The 25294-nt window shown below is 40.1% G+C and overlaps 1 protein-coding gene across 1 annotated transcript in view; it reads left to right on the top strand.

Annotated features, from left to right (window-relative positions):
• Window positions 1–22986, top strand: part of LOC135224193 (uncharacterized) — a 95204-nt gene extending 72218 nt beyond the window's left edge. Inside the window, exons 2-4 of the mRNA XM_064263057.1 lie at window positions 19479–19548; window positions 20408–20569; window positions 22130–22986. Coding sequence (XP_064119127.1) covers window positions 19479–19548; window positions 20408–20569; window positions 22130–22639 — 742 coding nt within the window. The 3' untranslated portion in view covers window positions 22640–22986. The remainder of the gene's footprint in view (window positions 1–19478; window positions 19549–20407; window positions 20570–22129) is intronic.
• The last annotated feature ends 2308 nt before the right edge of the window (window positions 22987–25294 follow it).

Genomic DNA, 25294 nt, shown 5'->3' with positions numbered 1-25294 from the left:
CCTTTCCTTCAGCATAGCAACCGACAATTACGAGAGAGAGAGAGAGAGAGAGAGAGAGAGAGTCTTCTTATGAGAATCATCAGTTGGTATGTTTTATTTACAAACATGAACACGGCACACTGACCAAGAATATTTCTCTCTCTCTCTCTCTCTCTCTCTCTCTCTTATTAGTTAAGGTTACGGGACTGTAGATGAATAGAATAGACTACAGTATTTAAGCCACAGGCCAAGCACAGGGACCTATGAGGTCATTTAGTGCTGAAAAAAGATATTGACAGTAAAAGGTTTGAAAAGTGTAACAGAAGTAAGACCTCGCAGTTGCACTACGAATCACTTAGTATGATGGAAGAGAAAGAATATGAGCGGAGGTACAGTAAAATAAATGAAAAGGGTTGCAGCTAGGGGCCTACAGTACACCATATGAGGCGGAATTGAAGTTAAAAAATTAAGATATAGATGAAAATGAACTTAAATTAAAGTAAGAATGTTACCATAGACCAGCGGAAAATATAAAAAATGTCACTGAAGATTTCTTTACCACAGAATTATAAGCCACACCCCCTACGGGAGCGACTATAGACGATCCAAAACTGTACCTAAGGGAATCATAGTCGAATCTGACTCTGCAAAAGATTCATTTTTGTCGTCTATAGAAACCAGGATCCTGCCAAACCCCATGACTCGTGTATCAATAGGCATTTTGTTCTGCTTCCCCGATATCTTACTGACGTCGGTGGTTTTCAAGAAAAATCTCTCTTTATCATAGCCTCCAAATAGTTCAAAGCCGTAGCAACTTCCTGTGTATCAAGGGGATGTATTATATAATCAAACAGTAGAGTTTCACATCAGTTCTCAAATGACTCAATAATTATTTATATGATTTTGATTTCATATTCTGTGTCAGTGGTCGTAACAGGCCGAAGACGACATGCTCCAAGGTGAGCACTTGTGAATACTATTCTAACCATCTATCTATCAATCTATCCAATATCTAGAGAGAGAGAGAGAGAGAGAGAGAGAGAGAGAGAGAGAGAGAGAGAGAGAGAGAGAGAGAGAGAATAAAAAATAGCCCTCCCACTGGAGAACTTTCTCATTTTGTATAAAAAGAAATCAAGAGAAATCGAATATATAATCCTTTAAAAGACAATAATTTTAACCAAATCAAATCATAGATAAAATCTCGAGGTATAAAATCATAATGAAGAAATTCCTAAAAAAAAAAATATTTGACCGAAATTTTCGTACCGTAAAAAAAAAAAAAAAAAAAAAAAAGTGCGCCCACCGAATATAGATCCATCTTTCGGAGGTCTCGGTAAAATGCTGTATGAGCCGCGGTCCACGAAACTTTAACCATGGCCCGGTGGTGGCATGTCATATATATCGTTGCCAGAAGCGATTAGGCTAACTTTAACCTTAAAGAAAATAAAAACTACTGAGGCTTGAGGGTGCAATTTGGTATATGTTTGGTGTTGGAGGGTGGGTGATCAACATATCAATTTGCAACCCCATAGACTTAGTAGTTTTCAAGATCTGGGGTAAACATAAAACAAGTGCGGACGACAGGCAAATCTAATACAATACTTTTCTCGTACAGAATTTCTGGCCGTAACAAATTTTTCAAAGGGATATGTGGCTGTGATTTTAAATTATCTTTATCCAAAGACACCTAAATTTCCTTCATTTGAAGATAATCCTCACCAAGGACCAAGGAATTGAAAAGTAACCCAAGGACACATCAAGATAGCAACTAGAGTAAATAATTTCCTCGAATACTGAGACATTTGACACAAAAAATAAGAAAACTTCGCAAATAACTTCGTAAATCTAAAAGCAAAACTGATCCACAATTATAAATCAGCTGAACTTTACCGTACAATAAACAGGCTTATTGTTTACTTAAATACCAAACAAGCCCAGGCAAACACTCAAAAGGAAAAACATGCCAAACTCAAACCACAAAAAGGCACAAACAATTTGAAACACGCTCGTTCGAACCCTTGCCACAATGTCTCTCAGACACCGAACATAAAGGAAGATTGTTGAGAGTAGTGAAATGCATACATTTTGGAGAGAGAGAGAGAGAGAGAGAGTAATGTACACATTTTGGGTCGTTTTAGAGAGAGAGAGAGAGAGAGAGAGAGAGGATGATTCATGAAAATAACAAGACATGCATACCTTACTGTTTTAGTGCTTGCGATGCAAAGTTCACTGATAAGTGGTACGCCACAGGTCATGATGGCGGTCATATATGTATGTTTTTATATATATTATATATATCTGAATATAATATCTATATATTTATAATATATATATATATATATATCTAGATATATATATGTGTGTGTGTGTGTGTGTGTGTGTGTCTGTGTCTGTGTGTGTATGTGTGTAACAAACACACACAGATATATATATATATACATATCTGTATGTATATACGTATATATATAGGTGTATGTAAGTAATATATAAATATATATACATATATCAGTTATCTGTTATTTTGAGTCATTACTTTGTAGTTATATCAATTATAGAAAAAAAGTAAGAATGGACGACGGCTTGGACATGGACTAAAGCTATAAATAATAAAAATCTTATTAATCAATCATCTAAATAATAATAATAATAATAATAATAATAATAATAATAATAATAATAATAATAACTACGTTATTACTACTAATAATAATGAAGTTATGCATTAAAACACTGATGAAAGCTAAAGGTGAACTTTTAAAATTAATAACAATGATAAGAGCAAATGGAAAAGACGAATATCTAGAAACCCTTTCATGAAAGACAAAACAGAACCAACAAAACGAAATATGGCATCAATAAACTTTAGAAATATGGAAAAAAGAAATATAGACTGGCGTAAGTAGATAGAAGAGATTACTGTTAGACGAGGAAAATCAATTTTCTGATCTCAGGTGAAGACTCCCTGGACGAGGCTTCTATCCTTCAAGGAGCCTCAGCGGCAGCGTCTCTAGGAGCACCAGGAAACTGTCCTCAGAACTCCCGAACGAAGAAGAAGCGAAGAAGAAGAAGAAGAAGAAGAATTAGAAGACAGAGAAAAGCGAGCAGAAGAAGAATTCTCTGGAGAAGAGCCAAGAACGATGAAAACTCTGAAGGAATCCCGGGAGCGCTGGATTCTTCTTCGCTTCCAGAAGAGAGATCCTTCCCTCCTCCGGATACGAATTGAGACGTGGCAGAATTCAAAACCAGCCTTGGCGAACCCTAGAACATCAGGTTAACATTAGCAGAATGTTTCCCCTTGTGCAATTACTCACTCTATATGTGCTCGTATTTGTCGCAATTGATCTATGCAGCCTACCTTGCAGTAGTGGATTAAATGGACGCTTTCTAGGAGACCATCACGTCGGCATCCCCGAGTCTTGGACCCCAGAGGTTGTGGTAACACGACCCCCCAACAGCGTAGTCATTGAAACGTCGGCCCTCGCCAGTGCCATCCCCTGGATGGCCTTGATGGCAGTTGTCCCGGCGTTGCTGGCTGTTGTTTGCTGGTGGCGGAAACTCGGAATCGATGCCCTTGATCGTGAGGAGGTTGACCTGGAAGTGCCCACCCTGGAACCAGTTCTTCTTACCGAAGATCTGGAAAGCTCTGAGGAGGAGGAGGAGGAGGAGGAACAACAACTCGACAACTTTGATGACGATGATGATGACGAAGAGGAGGAGGAGGCAGAACTCGACAACTCTGATGATACCGAGGAGGAGAAGGAGGAAGAACTCGACAATTCTGATGATGACGAGGAGGAGGAGGAGGAGGAGGAGGAAGAACAACTCGACAACTTTCATGACGATGATGATGGCGAAGAGGAGGAGGAGCAGGAGGAAGGGGAACTCGACCACTCTGATGACGAGGACTGTAATGAGGAGGAGGAGGAAGAAAAAGAAATTTTGGAAACAGAAGAGCTCGAACCCATCGAGGAAGAGGCAAAGGAGGAGAAGGAGGAGGAGAAAGGAGAACCGGATGACACCAACGAAGAAACCCAGCTGCCGAGACAACATCCAGGACAACTAGATGAAGACCAGAAGAGCTTAGCAGAGGACCTGGAAGCCAGTCAGGTTCGGGGAAGAAATCTGGAAAGCCTGCTTGACAAGGCAAAGGACGAGATTGTCTGGCTTCGAAACGAAATACTCGACAAGGATATTCTGATAGGAGAGAAATCAGCTGCGGAAGCAGAACTGAAAAAACAAATAGAAAGTTTGAACAATGAAAAGGAACAATTGGAAGCTGAAAACCGAAAGCTTGAGGAATATTTTGAATTGGCTTCAGGCCGAGCTGATTCCATGGAATTCTTACACCAAGAACTGATAGATACCGTAACGTCTCTGGAGAATCAGTTGGAGGAGAAAGATCAACAGTTGAGGAAGAGAGACGACAAGGAAAGAGAACTAAGAAGTGTCTTCCAGCAAGCGATGGTTGACAAAGACAGGGAACTGGAGACCGCTTTTGAGAAGGCAAATGAACTGAGCCTCAGATTGAGGGAAACTGAAGCAACCAATCAAGTGCTTGTTTCAGAGAAGGACATTTTGAAGAAAGCAAATGAAGACTTTCTGGAAGCCTTCACCAAGAAGGAGAGGGCAGAAAACCATGAGCGTGAATTACTCCTATGTCAAGCTGAGAAGGACCAAAGGCAACTAGGAGTACTGGAAAGTCACATTTTGGACATGAAAGAGGACCACATGGCTCTCCAACGACAACTGGAGCTCACAGAAGGAGAAAACTCGAGGCTCAGGGAGCTGGCTACTTGCTACGAAGCTCAACTTGAAGTTTCATGCAAAACAGCAGCTAAGCTCGAAGAGAGAAATTGTGAGCTAGAGAAAAATCTCGCAAATGAGACCCAAAGAAACATCAGCCTTCAGAATGAGGTCCTGATGCTGAAAGACGGAGTTCAATCGTTAGAGTCAGTATTGATCCTAAAAGAATCTCGATTGGACTGGGCAACAGAAGCTCTCAACAAAGAAACAGCAAAAAATGAGATCACCTGTGCAGAACTTCAAATATTTAGGAACTGGGTCACAGAATTAGGAGGCGAAAATACCTTGATTAAGGTAGATTTGGAAGGTAAATGTCTGGATATTACTTTACTCAGGAAAGAGTTAGGAAACGAACAGGAGAAGACCCAGATTTTAGAGGAGGAAGTCCAGATACTGAAGAAATGGGTCTCGGAATTAGGAGGCCAAAATACCAATCTTAAGGAAGACTTAGAAGAAGCCCTCATGGTAGTGACTACACTCAAGAACTCTCTGTTTAATGAGAAAAGGGATGCTCTCCATTGCAGGAAGGAGATGGAGAACTTATTGGATGAAGAAAAGAAAAGGAAAGAAAAACTAGAAGTTGCCCTTAATCACAGAAAAGAGCTGGAGAGAGAAAGGAGTGAAATGAGACTGCATTACCAGGAGAGGCTCAAAGAAAAGGACAATGAGAGAGAGAAGCTAAGGGAACGGGAGGAGCAGCTGCAGAAGGACTTGGAAAGCGCGATGCATGAACAGCTGAACTTGGAGAGCTGTTTAAAACGTGCAGAAGGAGAGATCTCGTCTTTGAAGAAAGCAGAAAGCATAAACCTCCATGAACTAAAACAAATTGGAAATGAATGTGAAAGATTGAGAGAAAAGTGTCGGTTGCAAGAGGAGAATATAATTGAAGAGCGCAAGCGTGTCAGGGACCGCCTAAGGACACAGGAAGAAGAATTAAGAAATCAAGATAAGTACATGTTAATGGCGCTCCTCCATGGGACTGCTCAAAGGAATTTCCATCTGCAACACATTGAACTGGAGCGTAGAAACAACAGTGACGACGAGGAACCAGAAAATTGTGTTGAAAAAGCAGATGGAAGAAAAGACTATGTCAAGGATGAGGACTTACTTGACCAAGTGAGGAGGGTAGAAGAGGAACAGTACACGAAGTACTGTGACGCCCAACGAGAGAAGAAGGACTATGGAAAGCAGTGGGAGGTCCTAACGCAGATGGTGGCGGATCTTCTTCAGGGAGATGAACAAAAACATTGCTAAGAAAGCAGAGAAAAGAACTTATGGGTCCAAAAGCTAGAGGCCTAATCCGAAGCAGCAGTTTAGAAATGAGAGACAGCACAGGTGATCATGATGCCAGCCACCAGCAGCTAATGTAGGAATTTTGGCTGGCTGTGCAACTTAGAGGAAACAGGCCTCGAGACATTCCAAAGGGCTGCATGGATGAGTCACAGGATGACTTGACAATAGCGTTGTCGATGCACCTCTGGCGGCATGGGAGGAATTCCAAGATCCTTCCTTGGTTCCTTTGATGGTGTTCCCCCACACCCTCCAAGGTTCCTCTGAAGGTGTTCCCCCACATCTTCTGAGGTTCCTCTGAAGGTGTTCCCCCGCACCTTCCGAGGTTCCTCTGAAGGCATGTGTGTGGGTTCCTCCCTAGCTGCCTTTGGTGTGCGTTCGACAATGCAGTTGTCAAGCCAGTCTGTGACCCATTCATTTGGCTCTTGGAGTTGTCTGGATTTCATTGGTCAAGCTTCTCTCCTATTGGAAATCAGTAGCAGTCAGCACCACTTATCTATCTCTCTCATCGAAATTGAACGTCTGCCCACCAATTGGATGGTAGCCCCTTTCCTTGAGGAAATCAGTAGCAGTCAGGTCCACTTAAGGATTGGGTATACCAGCTCGAAACAAAGGCTACTTAGCCTCTGTAATAGACTCTGGATTTCTGCCCATCTTTTGGATGGTGGCCTCATTCCTTAAAGAAATCAGTAGCAGTTAGGTCAAATTAGCCTCTGTCATCAAAACTGGATTTCTGCCCACCTTTTTGATAGTGGTGTGTTTCCTTAAGGAAATCAGTCTCGGTCAGGTCCGCTCAAGTGTTGGGTATACCAGTTCGAGACATAGGCTACTTAGCCTCTGTTATTGAAACTGGATTTCTGCCCACCTTTTTGATAGTGGCCTGTTTCCTTAAGGAAATCAGTCTCGGTCAGGTCCACTTCTAGGTTAGGTATACCAGTTCGAGACACAGACTATTTAACCTCTGTCATCGAAACTAAATATCTGCTCACCTTTTTGTTGGTGGCCCTGTTTTCTTAAGGAAATCAGTCTCGGTCAGGTCCACTTAAGGGTTCGGTATACCAATTCAAGACATAGACTACTTAGCCTCTGTCATTGAAACTGGATTTCTGCCCACCTTTTTGATGGTGGCCTGTTTCCTTAAGGAAATCAGTCTCAGTCAGGTCCACTTCAGGGTTGGGTATACCAGTTCGAGACACAGGCTACTTAGCCTCTGTTATCGAAACTGGATTTCTGCCCACCTTTTTGTTGGTGGCCTGTTTCCTTAAGGATCTTGGTTAGGTCCACTTCAAGGTTGGGTATACCAGTTCGAGACACAGGCTACTTAGCCTCTGTTATTGAAACTGGATTTCTGCCCACCTTTTTTTTGGTTGGCCCTGTTTTCCTTAGGACAGTCTCAAGCCCAGTCCACTTCAGTGTTGGGTATACCAGTTCGAGACATAGGCTACTTAGCCTCTGTTATCGAAACTGGATTTCTGCCCACCTTTTTGTTGGTGGCCTGTTTCCTTAAAGAAATCAGTCTTGGTCAGGTCCACTTCAGGGTTGGGTATACCAGTTCGAGACATAGCTACTTTAGGCCTCTGTTTCGAAAACTGGATTTCCTGCCACCTTTTTGGGGGGGGTGGGTTGGCCTGTTTCCTTCCTTAAGGAAATCAGTCTTGGTCAGGCGGGTTCTACTTCAGGGTTTGTATTAAACCATTTCCGGAGACGCAGGCTACTTAGGGCTTTCTGGGTCATGAAAACTGGATTTCGCCCACCTTTTTGGTTGGGGCCTGTTTCCTTAAAGGAAAATCAGTCTTGGTTCGGGCCACTTCAGGGTTTGGGTATCCGTTCGAGCCAAGGTACTTAGCCCTCGGTTTATCAAACTGGATTTCTGCCCACCACTTTTTGTTGGTGCCTGTTTCCTTAAGGAAATCATGCTCATGCCAGGTCCACTTCAGTGTTGGGTATACCATTCGAGACATAGGCACTTAGCCTCTGTTGATCGAAACTGTTTCTGCCCGCAACTTTTTGTTGGTGGCCTGTTTCCTTAAAGAAATTAGTCTGTCAGGTCCCTTCAGGGTTTGGTATACCATTCGAGACATAGGCTACTTAGCCCTCTGTATCGAAACTGGATTTCTTTTTGCCCAACCTTTTTGTTTGGTGGCCTGGTTTCCTTAAAGAATCAGTTTCCTTGTCAGGTTCTAATTCAGGGTTGGGTAGATACCAGCTTCGAGACGCAGGCTATTAGCCTCTGTCGATTGAAACTGGATTTCTGGCCCACCTTTTTTTGGAGCCACTGTTTCCTTTAGGAAATCAGTCTTGGTCAGTCACTTCAGGGTTGGGTAGCCCAGGTTTCGAGGACATAGGCTACTAGCCTCTGGTTATATCAACTGGGATTTCTGCCCTTACCTTTTGTTGGTGGTCCTGTTTCCTTAAGAAATTCAGTCTTGTAGTTCCAACTTCAGGGTGGGTAAATTTACCATTTCGAGCCACAGGCCTACCTTAGGCCTCTGTTATTTCGAAACTTGGATTTCTTGCCCCCATTTTGATGGTTTGGCCTGTTTCCTTTAAGGAAATCAGTCCCCCCCCCACCTTCAGGTCATGGTCCCTTCCATGTTGTATACCATTTCGAGACATCGGGCTAACTTAGCCTCTTTATCGAAACTGGATTTCTGCCGCCACCTCTTTGGTTGGTGCCTTTTGTTTCCTTCAGAAATCATTCTTGTCCAAGGTCCACTTCAGGTTGATATACCAGTTTTGAGACACAGCTACTATCCTCAGTTATTGAAACTGTATTTCTGCCCACCTTTTTGATGGTGGCCTGTTTCCTTAAGGAATCAGTCCTCAGCCAGGGTCCACCTCAGTATTGGTTATACCAGTTCGAGACATAGGCTACTTAGCCTCTGTTATCGAAACTGCCCACCTTTTTGATGTTGTGTTTCGGCCTGTTTCTTATTTAAGGATTTGGTTAGGTTCCACTTCAAGTTGTTGGTATACCAGTTCAAGACTAAGGCTACCTAAGACCTCTGTTATCGAAACCTGGATTTCTGCCCACCTTTTTGTTTTTGGTTGGCCTGGCCTTTTCCCTTAAAGGAAATCAGTCCTCAGGTCAGGTCCACCTTCAGGGTTGGGTTATACCAGTTCGAGACATATGCTACTTAGCCTCTGTTATTTCGAAATTTCTGGATTTGCTGCCACCTTTTTGTTGGTGGCCTGTTTCCTTAAAGAAATCAGTCTCAGTCAGGGTACCACTTCAGGGTTGGTTTGGTATACCAGTTTCGAGACATAGGTCTACGTTAGCCTCTGTTATCGACAACTGGATTTCTGCTCCACCTTTTTGATGGTGGCCTGTTTCCTTAAGGAACATACAGTCCTCAGTCAGTCCACTTCAGTGTTGGGTATACCATTTTCGGACATAGGCTATACTTAGTCCTCTGTTACGAAACTGGATTTCTTTCTGTCTGCCCACCTTTTTTGTTGGTGGCCTGTTTTCCTTAAAGAAATCAAGTTCTCGGTCTTGGGTCCCATTCAAGGGTTGGGTATACCATTCGAGACACCAGGTCTACTAGCCTCTGTTATTGAAACTGATTTATTTCTGCCCACCTTTTTGATGGTGGCCCTGTTTTCCTTAAGGGACCAATCATTCTCGGTTGGGTCCACTTCAGGGTGGGGTATACCAATTTCGGAGCCACAGCTACTTAGCCTCTGTTATCGAAACTGGATTTCTGCCCCACCTTTTGATGTTGGCCTGTTTCCTTAAGGGATTTGGTTTAGTCCACTTCAAGGTTTGGGGGATACCAGTTCGAGACACAGGCTACTTAGGCCTCTGTTATCGAACTGGATTTCTGCCCCGCTTTTTTGATGGTGGCCTGCTTCCTTAAGGAAAATCAGTCTCAGTCAGGTCCATTTCATGTTTGGTATATCAGTTTTGAGGCCACATTTTGGCGGACTTAGCCTGCTGTTATCGAAACTGGATTTTCTGCCCACCTTTTTGATGGTGGCCTGTTTCCATTAAGGAAATCAGGTCCAAAGTCAGGTCCACTTAACTGTTGGGTATACCAGTTCGAGACTTAGGCTACTTAGCCTCTGTTATCGAAACTGGATTTCTGCCCACCTTTTTGATGGTGGCCTGTTTCCTTAAGGAAATCAGTCAAAGTCAGGTCCACTTAACTGTTGGGTATACCAGTTCGAGACACAGGCTACTTAGACTCTGTCATTGAATCTGGATTTCTGCCCACCTTTTTGATGTTTCCTTAAGGAAATCACTCTTGGACAGGTCCACTTCAGGGTTGGGTATACCAGTTCGAGACACAGGCTACTTATCCTCTGTTATCGAATCTGGATTTTTGCCCATCTTTTTATTGGTGGCCTGTTTCGTTAAGGAAATCAGTCTCACTTAGGTAAATTTCAGTGTGGGTTATACCAGTTCGAGCCACAGGATACTTACCCTGTGTCATCAAAACTGGATTTCTTTTTTATGGTGGCCTGTTTCCTTGGAATTGGTGGCCCTTGGTTTCTACATAAGAAATCATTCTTGGACAGGTCCACTTCAGGGTTGGGATTACCAGTTCGAGACACAGGCTACATATCCTCTGTCATCCAATCTGGATTTCTGCCCACCTTTTTGAGGTTGGCCAGTTTCCTTAAGGAAATTAGTCTCGAACAGGTCCACTTCAGGGTTGCGTTTACCAGTTTGAGACATAGGCTACTTAGCCTCTGTCATCGAAACTGGATTTCTGCCTACCTTTTTGATGTTGGCCTGTCTCCTTGAGGAAATCAGTCTCGGTCAGGTCCACTTTAGGGTTTGGTATACCAGTTCGAGACACAGGCTACTTAGCCTCAGTTATCAAATTGGGATTTCTCCCCAACCAATTTTTGATGTTTGGGAGCGGCCTTTTTCCGTTAGGACAAAAATCTTGTCTCGGACAGGTCCACTTCAAGATTGGGTATACCAGTTCGAGACACAGGCTACTTAGCCTCTGTCATCGAAACTGGATTTCTGCCCACTTTTTTGATGGTGGCCTGTTTCCTTAAGGAAATCAGTCTCGGACAGGTCCACTTCGGGAGGGTTGTATACAGTTCGAGACACAGGCTACTTAGCCTCTGTTATCGAAACTGGATTTCTTGCCCACCTTTTGATGGTGGCCTGTTTCCTTAAGGAAATCAGTCTTGGTCAGGTCCACTTCAGGGTTGGGTATACCAGTTCGAGACACAGGCTAATTAGCGTCTGTCATCGAAACTGTATTTCTGCCCATCTTTTTGATGGTGGCCTGTTTCCTTAAGGAAATCAGTTTTGGACAGGTCCACTTCAATGTTGGGTATACCACTCAGAGACACAGGCTACTTAGCCTGTCATCGAAATTGGATTTCTGCCCACCTTTTTGATGGTGGCTTGTTTCCTTAAGGAAATCAGTCTCAGACAGGTACACTTCAGGGTTGGGTATACCAGTTCGAGACACAGGGTACTCAGTGTCTGTCATCGAAACTGGATTTCTGCCCACCTTTTTGATGGTGGCCTGTTTCCTTAAGGATATCAGTCTCGGTCGGGTCCATATCAGGGTTTGGTATACCAGTTCGAGATACAGGCTACTTAACCTCTGTCATCGAATCTTGATTTCTGACCACGTTTTTTATGTTGACCTGTTTACGTAAAGAAATCAGTCTCGGACAGGTCCACTTAATTGTAGGGTATACGAGTTCGAGACACAGGCTACTTAGCCTTTGTCATCGAATCTTGATTTCTGCCCACGTTTTTTATTTTGACCTGTTTACGTAAAGATATCCGTCTCAGTCAGGTCCACTAAAGTGTTGGGTATACCAGTTCGAGATACAGGCTACTTAGCCTCTGTTATCGAATCTTGATTTCTGCCCACTTTTTTTATGTTGACCGGTTTACATAAGGAAATCCGTCTCGGTCAGGTCCACTTAAGTGTTAGTTATACCAGTTCGAGACACAGGCTACTTAGCCTTTGTTATCGAATTGGGATTTCTGCCCAAATTTTTTATGGTGGCCTGTTTCCTAAAGGAAATCAGTCTCTGTCCACTTCAGGGTTGGGTATAGCAGTTTGAGACACAGGCTACTTAGCCTTTGTCATCGAATTGGGATTTCTGCCCAGCTTTTTGATGGTGGCTTCTTTCCTTGAGGAAATCAGTCTCGGACAGGTCCACTTCTTTGTTGGGTATACCAGTTCGAGACACATGCTACTTAGCCTCTGTCATCGAATCGGGATTTCTGCCCACCTTTTGATGGTGGCTTCTTTTCTTGAGGAAATCAGTCTCAGACAGGTCCACTTCTTTGTTGGGTATACCAGTTCGAGACACAGGCTACTTAGCCTCTATCATCGAATCGGGATTTCTGCCCACCTTCTGATGGTGGCTTCTTTCCTTGAGGAAATCAGTCTCGGACAGGCCCACTTCAGGTGTTGGGTATACCCGCCAGCTCAAGACACAGGCTACTTTAGCCCTCTGTCCATCGAAACTGGATTTCTGCCCACTTTTTTTATGGTGGCCTGTTTCCTTAAGGAAATTAGTCTTGGTCAGGTCCACTTCAGTGTTGGGTATACCAGTTTGAGACATAGGCTACTTAGCCTCTGTCATCGAATCTGGATTTCTGCCCACCTTTTTGATGGTGCCCCGTTTCCTTAATTAAATTAGTCTTGGTCAGGTCCATTCAAAGGTTGGGTATACCAGTTAGAGACATAGGCTAATGAGTCCCTGTCATTGATACTGGATTTATGCCCACCTTTTTGATTGTGGCCTGTTTCCTTAAGGAAATCAGTCTCGGACAGGTCCACTTCAGGGTTGGGTATAGCAGTTTGAAACACAGGCTACTTAGCCTTTGTCATAGAATTGGGATTTCTGCCCACCTTTTTGATGGTGGCTTCTTTCCTTAAGGAAATCAGTCTCGGTCAGGTCCACTTCAGGGCTGGGTATACCAGTTTGAGACACAGGCTACTTAGCCTCTGTCATCGAATCGGGATTTCTGCCCACCTTTTTGATGGTGGCTTCTTTCCTTAAGGAAATTAGTCTTGGTCAGGTCCACTTCAGGGTTGAGTATACCAGTTCGAGACATAGGCTAATTAGCCTCTGTCATCGAAACTGGATTTCTGCCCACCTCTCTTTAAGGAAACCAGTAGCAGTCAGGTCCACTCAAGGGTTGGGCATACTAGCTAGAGACATAGGTTACTTAGTCTCTTTCATCGAATCTGTACTTTTGCCCACCTTTTGGATGATGGACTGTCTCCTTAAGGAAATGAGTAGCTGGTAGGAAATTTTTTTTCTTTCTCTCTTTTGCATTGTCTTTCCCCTTTGATAATCAAATAGGGAAAGGCTAAACTCACCTGATGAGGAGCCCTTCTGCAAGGGCGAAATCTTATCAACAATAATGGACGTCATTACACATCATGCACTGTGACAGATCCGGATGTATTAAAAGAGGGAGTCATTTTAGTGCATTTTAAAATCGTTGCTTCTGGGCCCGAATTAGAAAAAGAAAAATTTATGGTACAAATACATAACGTCTACGAAAACGTTTCAGGCGATATCTTTTACGTGAACAGCACATAAACATCGTCTTACCTTAGGGAAGATAGCCAGTGTAACCCATGTCACACTATGGATATGTTGTAAGACTAGGGAGGATTATTTCTTCTTTGAAAAAACTATATCTGTTTCACTGTGAGCTTCCTCTTAGTAGGAACAGTTTGCTTGATGTGCGTTAGTCTCTGCAGTCACCTTATCGTACTTACATGTCAGCTATCTTGTAAATACAAATAGTTATAAAATCTTGGTTGTAAAATGAAATATATGTGTTTCCCAAGTACATATACTTCTGGTCTTAAAAATTATTATAAACTTTCCACCTTTAATGGGAAGTAGTAACTGAGTCTTTATCTTAAAAGGCACATTGTAAAATTTTATAAGTCAGTAAACTTTTTATGGGCACTTAAAAGAAAATTTATGTAGTCTATGGGCGCTCAGAACAAAAGTTATGTAATTATGAGCCCTCAGAGCAAAATGTATGTAGTCTATGGGCACTTAGAACAAAATTTATGTAGTCTATGGGCACTCAGAACAAAAGTTATGTAATTATGAGCACTTAGAGCAAGTTCAAGTTCACACATCACTTGGAGCCCCGAGAGTCTTCATATATATGGGTATCCATTCGATGCCAAAGTTGGTATCAATTTTCTCAAGTTTCGTCGTTATGGGCTCCCTGTTTTCATTAGCGTTTCATGTTCACTTTTCTAATCCATTGTGCTCAACGGTTATTATCTAGTTAATGTAAGGTGCGCAAGAGGTCAGCGGCCGAGGTTAAGACCAAAGTATATTCTATACACCTTGGTCAAGACTTTGCTCCGTGTTATGCGGAATAAATACACACCATCTTGGATCTCACAGTTCATTATCGCTTGTTTTCCTGTCTCCTCTTTATCTCGGTTATTACCGGTATTTTCTGTAATGCCCTTTTGCATTCATCAAGAGTTTTAGTTTAATCGATTTCAGATTCGTTCCCATTACACACACACACACACGCACACACAACACACACACACACACAAACACCAACCACACACACACACACACACACACATATATATTAATATATATATATATGTATATATATATATTTATATATATATATATATATATATATATATTTATATATATATATATATATATATATATATATATATATATTATATATATATATATATATGTGTGTGTATACACTATAGATTTCTATAACTATTTTACAATTACATTACGAAAAAGAAATGGAGGAACAATAATCTGAACTTGGACTAAAACCTCCACATAAAGAAATAAATAAAAAAATAAAAATATATATATAATTTTTAAAAAGGCAGTCTACTAAGAGGACCATCTGAAAGACTGTAAAACGACACACACACACACACACACACACACACACACACACACACACACACACATATATATATATATATATATATATATATATATATATAATATAAATATAGATATTTATATGTGTGCGCGTGTGTATACACTATAAATTTCTAAAACTATTTTACAATTACATTACGAAAAAGAAATGAAGGGACAACAATCTGAACTTGGACTAAACCTCCAATACAAGAAGCAAATAAATTTAAAAAAAATTTAAAAAAATAAATAAATATAATTTAAAAAAAGGCAGTCTACTAAGAGTACATCTGAAGACTGTAAAAAAGACACACACTCAGACACACACACACACACACACACACAGAGAGAGAGAGAGAGAGAGAGAGAGAGAGAGAGAGAGAGAGAGAGAGCAGAGACGTTGCAAGGCACACAAACCTTAACATCTCATGAGGTTCTTTGGTAATCAATGAATAATATTATATATAATCTATAAATATTATATATAATATATATTATAAGATATATATATATAATGATATATGTATAACACATAAGACCATACAATACATACTTTCACTCACGTAGACCAGAGGCCAAATGAATTTGATAAACCACCTCATCTGCCGAACTGTTTGCCTGATGGAAACAGAAAGTCAGAGGTGATAAATGAAGTCATCATAGGTCACAGCTAATGGCTGAGGATATCCTTAATTCGACGATCAATTACGCAGGATGGGGAAAAGGTTCAGTTTCAGTCACTAACTATATAACTACGTTAATCTATATTCACTTTCTCCTCTAGTCTTCTTGTTTCCTATTTTGACCCACCGCTGCTCACATCATCTTGTTTGTTTGTTTGTACGGAGTTTTTTTGTTGCATGGAACCAGTGGTTATTCAGCAACGGGACCAACGGCTTTACGTGACTTCCGAACCACGTCGAGAGTGAGCTTCTATCACCAGAAAAACACATCTTCAACCCCTCAATGGAATGCCCGAGAATCGAACTCGCGGCCACCGAGGTGGCAGGCCAAGACCATACCAATCAAGCCACCGAAGCCCTCTCACATGATCTTGACGTTATGTTTGATGATGAGGTCTGTCGCTCCTCCTACGGTCACGAAGTCGGGCTGCTGTTGGGGGTTATCTAAATTAACGTTTCTGATCGAGAGAGAGAGAGAGAGAGAGAGAGAGAGAGAGAGAGAGAGAGAGAGAGAGAGAGAAACGATGTCGCGAACTTGCCACTGCTTGTCGTGCAAGAGTGATCACCAAATAATGCAGCGAGGAAACCAATGCAATATTATTTATTGATTTATTTTCTTTTTTAGAATGAGCTGGCCTTATGCCGGCACGTCTCAGAAAGTGTATGCTAACAATGCATGCCGTTGACAATGTAATTTTGATGACAAAGGACATAACCGATTTACTGCAGAAGGTTAGTTAGTGACTATGGTAATAAATGTACATCTTAAATGGCCGGAACGTCAGATATTCATTCTAAAGCCACTACCGTCAAGAGAGAGAGAGAGAGAGAGCCGACACAATCACCATACGAAAAGAGTTGCAAATTAAAGATACCGAGAGGTCTTTAACCCCTAAATCTTGGCCCTTCAGATCCCGCTGGGGGTTATTTGCCACCAGGTGTGACCCTCTTAAGGTAAAATGAAAGAGGGAAATGATAAACTGGATGTCATGAATATGGTTCTTGGCGTTCAGCCATATAATTACCCAACCGGTGGGTGTTAACAGACGAATTACTGGCTTTAATTACGTTTAATTACATTCACCGTTCAATTTGTGTAAGCTAAGAATGGTGATTACCTGTTTAGCTATCTATTTGCTTAAATGTAAGCATAAATATGTTAGATTGTACATATATACATATATGTATATATATATATATATATATGATATATATATGTATATATATATATATATATTATATATATATATATATAGTATATAATACATACATACACACACACACACACACACACACATATATATATATATATATATATATATATATATATATATATATATATATATATATATATATATATCGCGACAAAGAGCCATATATATAATATATAAATCGCAACAAAGCCCAATCAAAATCCAAATGGGTGAACGTGAAGAAATTCTGACCACCCTGTGAGTTAGCATTCGAACTCGCATTCGGAGTATCAGAATGAGGTCACATTACCCACTTGACCTTCTCCTTGTCGTGGTCAGGTGGGTAGTGAGACCGCGTTGTGATACTCAGGGAGTGGGCTCGAATCGCGCTACAGATGGTGAGAGTATTTTCATATTCTTCCATCTGGATCTTACCAGTCTTTTATGTGACAAGCATGTCCATAAAGTGTGACGAAATGGGGAAGTTAAGAGAGCATTGGGGTTATCACAATTAAATACAAATAAAGTAAAAAGTAACCAGTAGATCCCACACACAAACACACACAAACACACACACACACACACACACATATATATATATATATATATATATATATATATATATATATATATGATTATATATATATATATATATATTTATATATACTATATGTGTGTATATAAATATATACCTCTCTACGACTTTTCCCCTTTGTATGAAATGGCTTATGAAGGTATTAACCCTAAAATTCTCAGCAATTATTATAGAAATGAGGTTGCCAGTCCATAACTAAAAGTATCTACAGTCGGCTAACTATCAGGCACGTAAATCGCTGTTTACTTCAACAAAAGAACATCGTATTTGAGAGAAGCAGATCAAAGCTGCTTAAACATTCCTCCGGGATTATAAGAAAGATTTAATTTCTTTCAAGAGATAATAGTGTACCGTTTCACAAGGGGGTTGAATCCTGCTTTTTGGAACCCGCCCCCCGTCCCCAAACACTTTTTCTTTTTGCCGACATTCCTATCTGTTTTTTTTTTTTTTTTTCTGTCCGGCCGGCATATTCCCGAACTGTACCAGAGTAGCGAGACCATCCCTGAAAAAAGCGGCACGCTATATTTTAAAGAATAACCATGGAATCTTATTGGAATTTATTTTATGAATAATGTTTCCCCCATCCAAGTTACGTGCAATTTATTTCTTCGAACAAACCTAACCTAACCTAACCTAACCTAACATAAGGGCATGGCAAATGAATTACAGATCACCAGTATTCAGAAAAATTAGCCGATGGGAGATAACTCATAAGGAATCATTTATTTGAACTATTTGTAATCAACTTGACACTTTCACATAGTCTAGTTTTCATACAGAGTTAAGTCATTTTCATGCGCACCACGCGACGACAGATGGCGTGATTTTTACGGACCTTAGGGGGATTAACGAGCATATAAATGCGGTAAAATGACCAACAGCGTTTTCGGAGTAGAATGTTCCAGATATCTCACGGAAATTCAACGAGATAACCGCCAAAAACGACAGTCATATCGCTGAGAAAGTGATGTACTATATACACGATGTTCCCATGAGTTAGCGAGCATTGCAATCTAAGCAGAGTTTGAACTATACACTGATATGTCACATCACAAAATGACCAAAATAATAATTACTGCTATCACCGCGATAAACCGTTCAAGGTATCTCGTGAATATCCGTCAACGACCTAATGTGAATTGTATTTTTCATTCTTAATTTTCAAGAATATCTATATCAACGCTACTTCCAGCAACTCGATTTCAAAGTTCTTTTGGACTTCTTAAATATGCCTAAAACGCTAACTGCCGTCATTAGTTGTTGATCTTTTTAAGAAGACTTGCAACGTAGACTGATTCAAGGAATGAAACTGGCAACACTTATTTCAGGATGACTATTGAAGAAGTTTATTGTTTTATAAAAAATTCTGGATTTGCTTTTTTTTTAACGCGCCTTCTTCTTGACCATGTTATGCTGTCCTCTTTTGAATAATTTTGTCCAGATTATCGACAATGACGGTTTTTGCTTCTATAATGCAATATTCAGAATATTTTTGTTAAAAGCAGAGCCCTACTTTAGCTTTAAATTTTGCATCCAAATTTCCTGTACTATTCACACTCCCCGTATTCCTGAAGACTCGTGATCCCTAAGTATATCTTAGTTTAACCAGACCACTGAGCTGATTAACAGCTCTAGGGCTGGCCCGAAGGATTAGACATTTTTACGTAACTAGGAACCAGTTGGTTAATTAGCAACGGGACCCACAGCTTATTGTGGGATCCGAACCATATTATATCGGGAAATGAATTTCTAATGACCAGAAATAAATTCCTCTGGTTCCGAATTCGCAGCAGCGGGAAGCGTCGCTAACTCGGGCTACCGGATTGATGGGCGGATACGCAAACCACTCGTCCAATGAGGAACTAACTTTGTAAGAGATGAATATCATTACTTACATTTTCGGGCGTAACTGAATCAGAAGTGGAAACACTGAAAAAGGAAAGTAAGCTAATTAATAAAAATTAAATTTATTTTTAGAAAATAAACTTGTCAAATGAACACATTGATGCTTAAGTAAATTATTAAAAAAATGTCTTTCTGCTTCTGCAGTATTCTGGCCATAATCGGGGAAGCTGGGTCAGCCTCATTTTATGGATCAAAACCATCTGGATTCTTGCAGGTAATGTATATTCCATTTACATTATTTCACGTCCTAAAAAAAAGTCAAAGAAAAACTCTCTGGAAATATTTCAATTTATATTTAAAATTACATTCATTATTCCAATGTTTTTTTTACAGAATATTTTAGCAAAATATTCCCTATAACAAGCTTTTCGTGCATGCTTAAATATTTTTAATATATCGATAATTTTTGTTTTACTTTAAATGTGAGACATAAGTTATATTCCAGTTCTCCTTATCTTTATTTCATAATCCCTTGTAATTTTTAGTACACTGTTGTGAAAAAAAATAGTACTGCATATGAAACCACTATAAACCATAGCACTTGAAGGAGCGAGAGAAAAAAAAATACCACCTTCGTTACAATTATTATTTAAAATAATTCGTGTGCAAGTGCCTTATTTTACTTATTTTAATATTTTACTTACCTTTGAATAAAATTATGACCTGTCGCATAACCTGAGTACAGTGAAAGTTAGACTGAGAAGTGTTTCAAATTTGCAAACTATTATTTTAGCTTAAAATTTTACTTGACTTGAATGATTCTGATACCAAGCTAAAAACCATTCATTTTATCAGGGTCTAAAGAATACACATTTTCATACCTGTGACAAATAGTCGGTGAAAGCAGAGTCACCTAATCATCTCTGCCTCCGGAGGCCCGCCCCCCAAAACAGATCCCCCCCCCCCCCCAACTCTTTTAATCGAAATGAAGATTCCACGGTTTCTAGACCTGGCTTAACGTTACAAATCAGCTCCCTGGAAACCTGATTGAAAGTTCCAATTAGGCTTCCCTGTAGCTAATTGAAATCGATGCTTTATCATTCCGCGCAATTACTATAAATTCGCCTTTTCAGGTCATCCGACGACTAGGCGTGAACCGCTCGGGGGCGGCGCTGCAGGTGTCGCAAGGGAGGAGTCAGAGCGGAGAGTCGCCCATCTACTTCATCAAGCTTCCCCCGACTCCTTACTTCTACCTGCAGAATGCAGTGTCGGCTCTCGGGGACCCCGACCACAAGGTGAGGAGGCTCCTACCTTTCTGAGTCCTAAAGTGTGAATCTGACAACCAATATGGAGCACGCCATAAAGCTCTCGAATGTTTCTGCCTAAGTGTGCACAGGAAATGAATGTGAGGGTTCCACAGACAAATGAATGTGAGGGTCCCAAGTTAAATAAATGTGAGGGTCCCATGGACAAATGAATGTGAGGGTCCCGCAGACAAATGAATGTGAGGGTCCCACAGAGCGCCTTCGGTGGCATGGTACCGGAAAAGAAGCCTGCTGTCAGTCAATGACTGCCTAAACGTAACTTCGCTGTTTTTGTTTCGGTACTGTTGGCCCTGTGCCAACGCGAGGGTCCTCTTACGTACGTGATTGGGAAGCCCGTGACAAATGGCCACACCAAGCTGGCTGAAGGCACCACTTCTCGTCCGATCACCTGTGACTTTCTTTTTCACTTTTATTACCTTGCATCCCTTTTAGGGCCCAGCATTTCCTTCAGGCTTAATTAATCTATCCAATTTTCTCTCTTTTATTTCCGCCAGGGCCAAGTTATATACAGACATTGTGGTGGATGGTTTATTGACCTTAGTATTCAAAGTGAAATTATTTCCCCATTTGTATCAGTAGTTAGTGTGGGTATATAAAACTCTGCAAACTTTCCGATTCCATTCAAATCTATTTGTAAAGTATGCGTACTTCTCTTTCAACCCTCTTCATAGGCGTTTGAAGTTGTGAATTATCCCATGAGGTATTTCTAAATCTATCTAATTATTTCTCTTCAACTCTCAGTTTACTGAGCTCGAGTAAAAATTTCTCAGGAGTTTTGTCGTAGACTTGACACTTTTCAACTGAGAATAAATGCGGACGTGACTGATGTCTTTTCTCAAAGTAATTTCGTTTGAGTGTAAAGTCAATTTGCAAAAAATAAATAAATAAATAAATAATTAATTAATTAATCAATTAATAATAATAATAATAATAATAATAATAATAATAATAATAATAATAATAATAATAATAAGTGCAGGTTTTATATTAAACAAGATATTACATAAACTTGACAATCAATCAGTTTACGCAGGAACAGTAAAGCAATTCAGTTTCTCTCAACAGTTCAAGTGCACGAAAGCCATTAATTTTTACAATGTACTTTGAAATGCATGTTTATGATTCGTTATCTAAAATACACACACATACAATTATATCATATATATATTTAAATTATTAATTATAGTATATATATAATATATTAAATACATGTGTGGGGGTGTGTTGGTTGGTGTGTGGTGTGTGGGTGGGTGTTGGCGTTGCGTGTTTTGGGGTTGGGGGTGTGGGTTGTGGATGGGGCGTGTGTGGTTGGGTCAAATTGTCCATAAAATACATACACACATACAATATTATATATATATATATATATATATATATATATATATATATATATATATATATATATATGTGTGTGTTGTGTGTGTGTGTGTGTGTGTGTGTGCGCGTGTGTGTGTGTGTGTGTGTGTGTGTATGTCATATAAAAAATAAAAAACAATTGCAATGGCTATTCTAATCCCTATACATTTCCAGGTTCCTGTAGACTTCACCAACAATGGTCGCCCAAACCAAGTGTACCACTGGAACTTGCCGGAGCTCAATTCCCACTTAGCCCAGCCACCATTCTCAACCGCTTTCGCACAACCGGCAGCCGTACCAGGCCTACTACATGTGGCTGCTCCTTCTTCAGTTGCGTTGCCATCCCCTGCAGGAGTGCCAGGCCTCATAAATGTAGAAAGCCCTGTCTTGCTTCCTGGAGGTCCTTCGTTGGCACCCGTTACACGCTCAGCATCCCCGGTTCAACTACATGCTGTGTCAGTGCCATCATCTCCAGAGGACATAACCCGCGTAGCCATTTCTCCCTCAACGGCACAGCCTTCAGGATCCTCAGCTAAGAAAACTTGGATATCCGGCAAGAAACAGTACGCCTACAATGGTCGCCCCTCTGGAATCTACATTTACAAGTCCAAGAGACCAATCAGACCCATCGCTGTCCCGAAAAACGGGCGCCGTCCCACGAGAAAGGCAAGCCAGAGAAAATGAAGTTGCACATGGGCCACTGACGCTTTCGGGTGGTAATATCGCAGACGGAGAATCTTATGCCATTGTAAATACTGGGCAGTTCCCAAGCCCTGATGTATGTAAATTTCTTCTTGACTCTATGTAGTTCGTACCATTGTCATGAATTTGTTCAGACCAATGTTTACATAAATCGTGGTTCTAACGAAGAACTGTGCTCAAATATTTCGTTCTCCCTCTAGTCTAGAACATAAAATCAGGCTAAAAAATCCCAAATCACGTTATAGTATCTTGAGGCTACAGTGAAACATTTGAGCTGACTATTCTTTCTACAGCTGCTTGTATTCTATTACACTGTCGGTAGGATGTGTACATATGGTAGTTTTATTGTTTAATGAATATTATAAATAAATTTATACTACAAAGCTCTCTATTATAGATATGTATACTTTCGAATCTATATATTCCTTCATCTAGATGGACTTATCTAGTACTAAGATATTTTGAAGCCGAAAAGTATCAAATAATGAAATTTATTGTTTTTCCTGAGCGGTTTCCGTTTACGTAAAAACAATCTCACGGAATGATGGTAAGACCGTGAGGGACCACATTATAATCTTCGCGAAACCGAGAATCTCTATTTCTACAAAATGATTTTGGTCAAAACAAACATTAAGAGATCACAGGAAATACTTATACTTAAACCCATTTTCCTTTACCTGAGAGATTAAAACAATCGCGTTATCAACACTGATTGAAATGCTGCAGAAAGAGGAAAAGTTAAACGAACATATTAACAAATGTCAAAAATCATCTACATAAAATACCCAGGAACAGAAAATACTCTTTGCGGGCAAACGCGCTTTTACTCTAGGTGAAGTTTATATGGCAAGTCGCATTTTTAAATTCGATGTTCATAAACTCTTATACAGAAAATAGAATAATATAAAATAAATCAAGACATTACATGCATTATATGAATACTAAGCATTGGAGGGCGGCTAAACAATATTTAGCGACTCGAGCACTGAAAAATTAACGAAAATAAAATTTCCACTAAAAAGAATGGATACAAAAATAAAAAGATATAAATTAAGAAAAAAATTACTCTTTTCCAAGCAGAGGGTTCTCAAGCATACTCGAAATGTCAAACAAGAACATGAGAATGTGTGAACTTGGAGAGGCGAAGATGGGAGGTCAGAGAGATCACCCAATCAGTCAATAAAGTGAGGCGAATAAGAATTACGAAAAATGAACGAGGATAAGATGTCGAAGGGGTCACTCAATCAATCTAACCCAACCTATGTTTTCGATGAAAGTCCTCAGGAAAATGAACATTACACTGAAACGGACCTGACACAAAAATATATCCCTACCATTAAGTTCTCTGTGAAAACAAAGGAAGGGTGGGCAAAAACGAATATTTCCAGTGAAAGGGTTTATAGTTTGGACGAGGAAATATTGGCGTAACGGGTGGAAGTGATTAGTTGGTTGTTAATAACAGGCTAGCCTTGTCCCAGCACCATTAGGCCCTTGCCAGCAATTGGCCTTTGAGAAAAGAAAGTGTCACAGAATTTAGAAAGACTGGTGGGCCACAGAGTTCATCCCAAGCATATTAAATCTCCAAGAGAAGACATTTTTAATACAGACTTATCTTACAAAAACAAACGCAGTGTGGAAGGCAAATTGAAGCTTGCGCATTAAGACTGATGTACTAAAAGGAGAGTCCTTATTTCATAGGGAAAATAATCATATTTTGTCCCTCCTGAGAGGTAGAGCGATAATTCAAAAAAATATCTCCAGGAGAAAGCTGATGGTTTGAAGGAAAGCCTGATCATATAGAAAGTAAAATTGAAAGCAAAAGATGCTGATTTAATGTAAATATGGATGCTTTGAGAGAAAGATGATAATGATTTCAATAAGAGATGACATTTAGAATGGAAAGCTGAAACTATGAAATGGTGCCCGGAGGATATTCTTCTGATACTTTGAAAAAAGAACTAATATTTGAAAGGAAGAGGCACCACGAAGAGCAAAAATGCTACAGATCCTGCAAGTCATTTGAAATTATACACATTTGCCTTATTTCCATTCATCTGACTTCTTTAATTATACTGAGTGGGATTAACAACCGAGTGAAGCCAAGAAATTGCCTTCAATCTCTCATCTCGAATCTCAGAATTGTTTATTAGCATCGTTGGAAGTCACGAGGCCAATAAAGTGCCATTATAAATGATTGCAGAAAATTAAATGAGAAATAATACCCAGCTCTGAGATATCGGGAATTTATTGCCCATTATTAATAATGCTTGGAAACGAAAAAATTTATCGTGTTAAAAAAAAACCCGAGAGGGTTTTCATTTTCTCTGATAGAGATTTTCCTAACCTATCTTTGTCACGAAATATATCTCCGAAATTTTCTCTTCAGAACAAAAAAGCCTAAAATTATCTTCTACGTGGAAATGTTTTTTTTATGCCTTGGTAAGAAAGAAACTCTCAAAATATAGATATATTTTTTCTGTAAGGAAAAAAAAAAGACGAGAATAAATGATAAAGTGGAAGTGGTCTCGTAAATAATCATTTATGTCACTAAACACCCATTTCCATCTGTCTTCGTGAAGTATAATGAACTTTGGTTGCATAGGTCGTTACACTCCTTCATCTTCTTTGGAGTGAGTT

This window comes from Macrobrachium nipponense, chromosome 10 (genome assembly GCF_015104395.2).
Source record: "Macrobrachium nipponense isolate FS-2020 chromosome 10, ASM1510439v2, whole genome shotgun sequence".
Taxonomy (NCBI): domain Eukaryota; kingdom Metazoa; phylum Arthropoda; class Malacostraca; order Decapoda; family Palaemonidae; genus Macrobrachium; species Macrobrachium nipponense.
The sequence above is the reverse complement of the archived record's forward strand: the minus strand, read 5'-3'. Positions and strand labels throughout refer to the sequence as shown.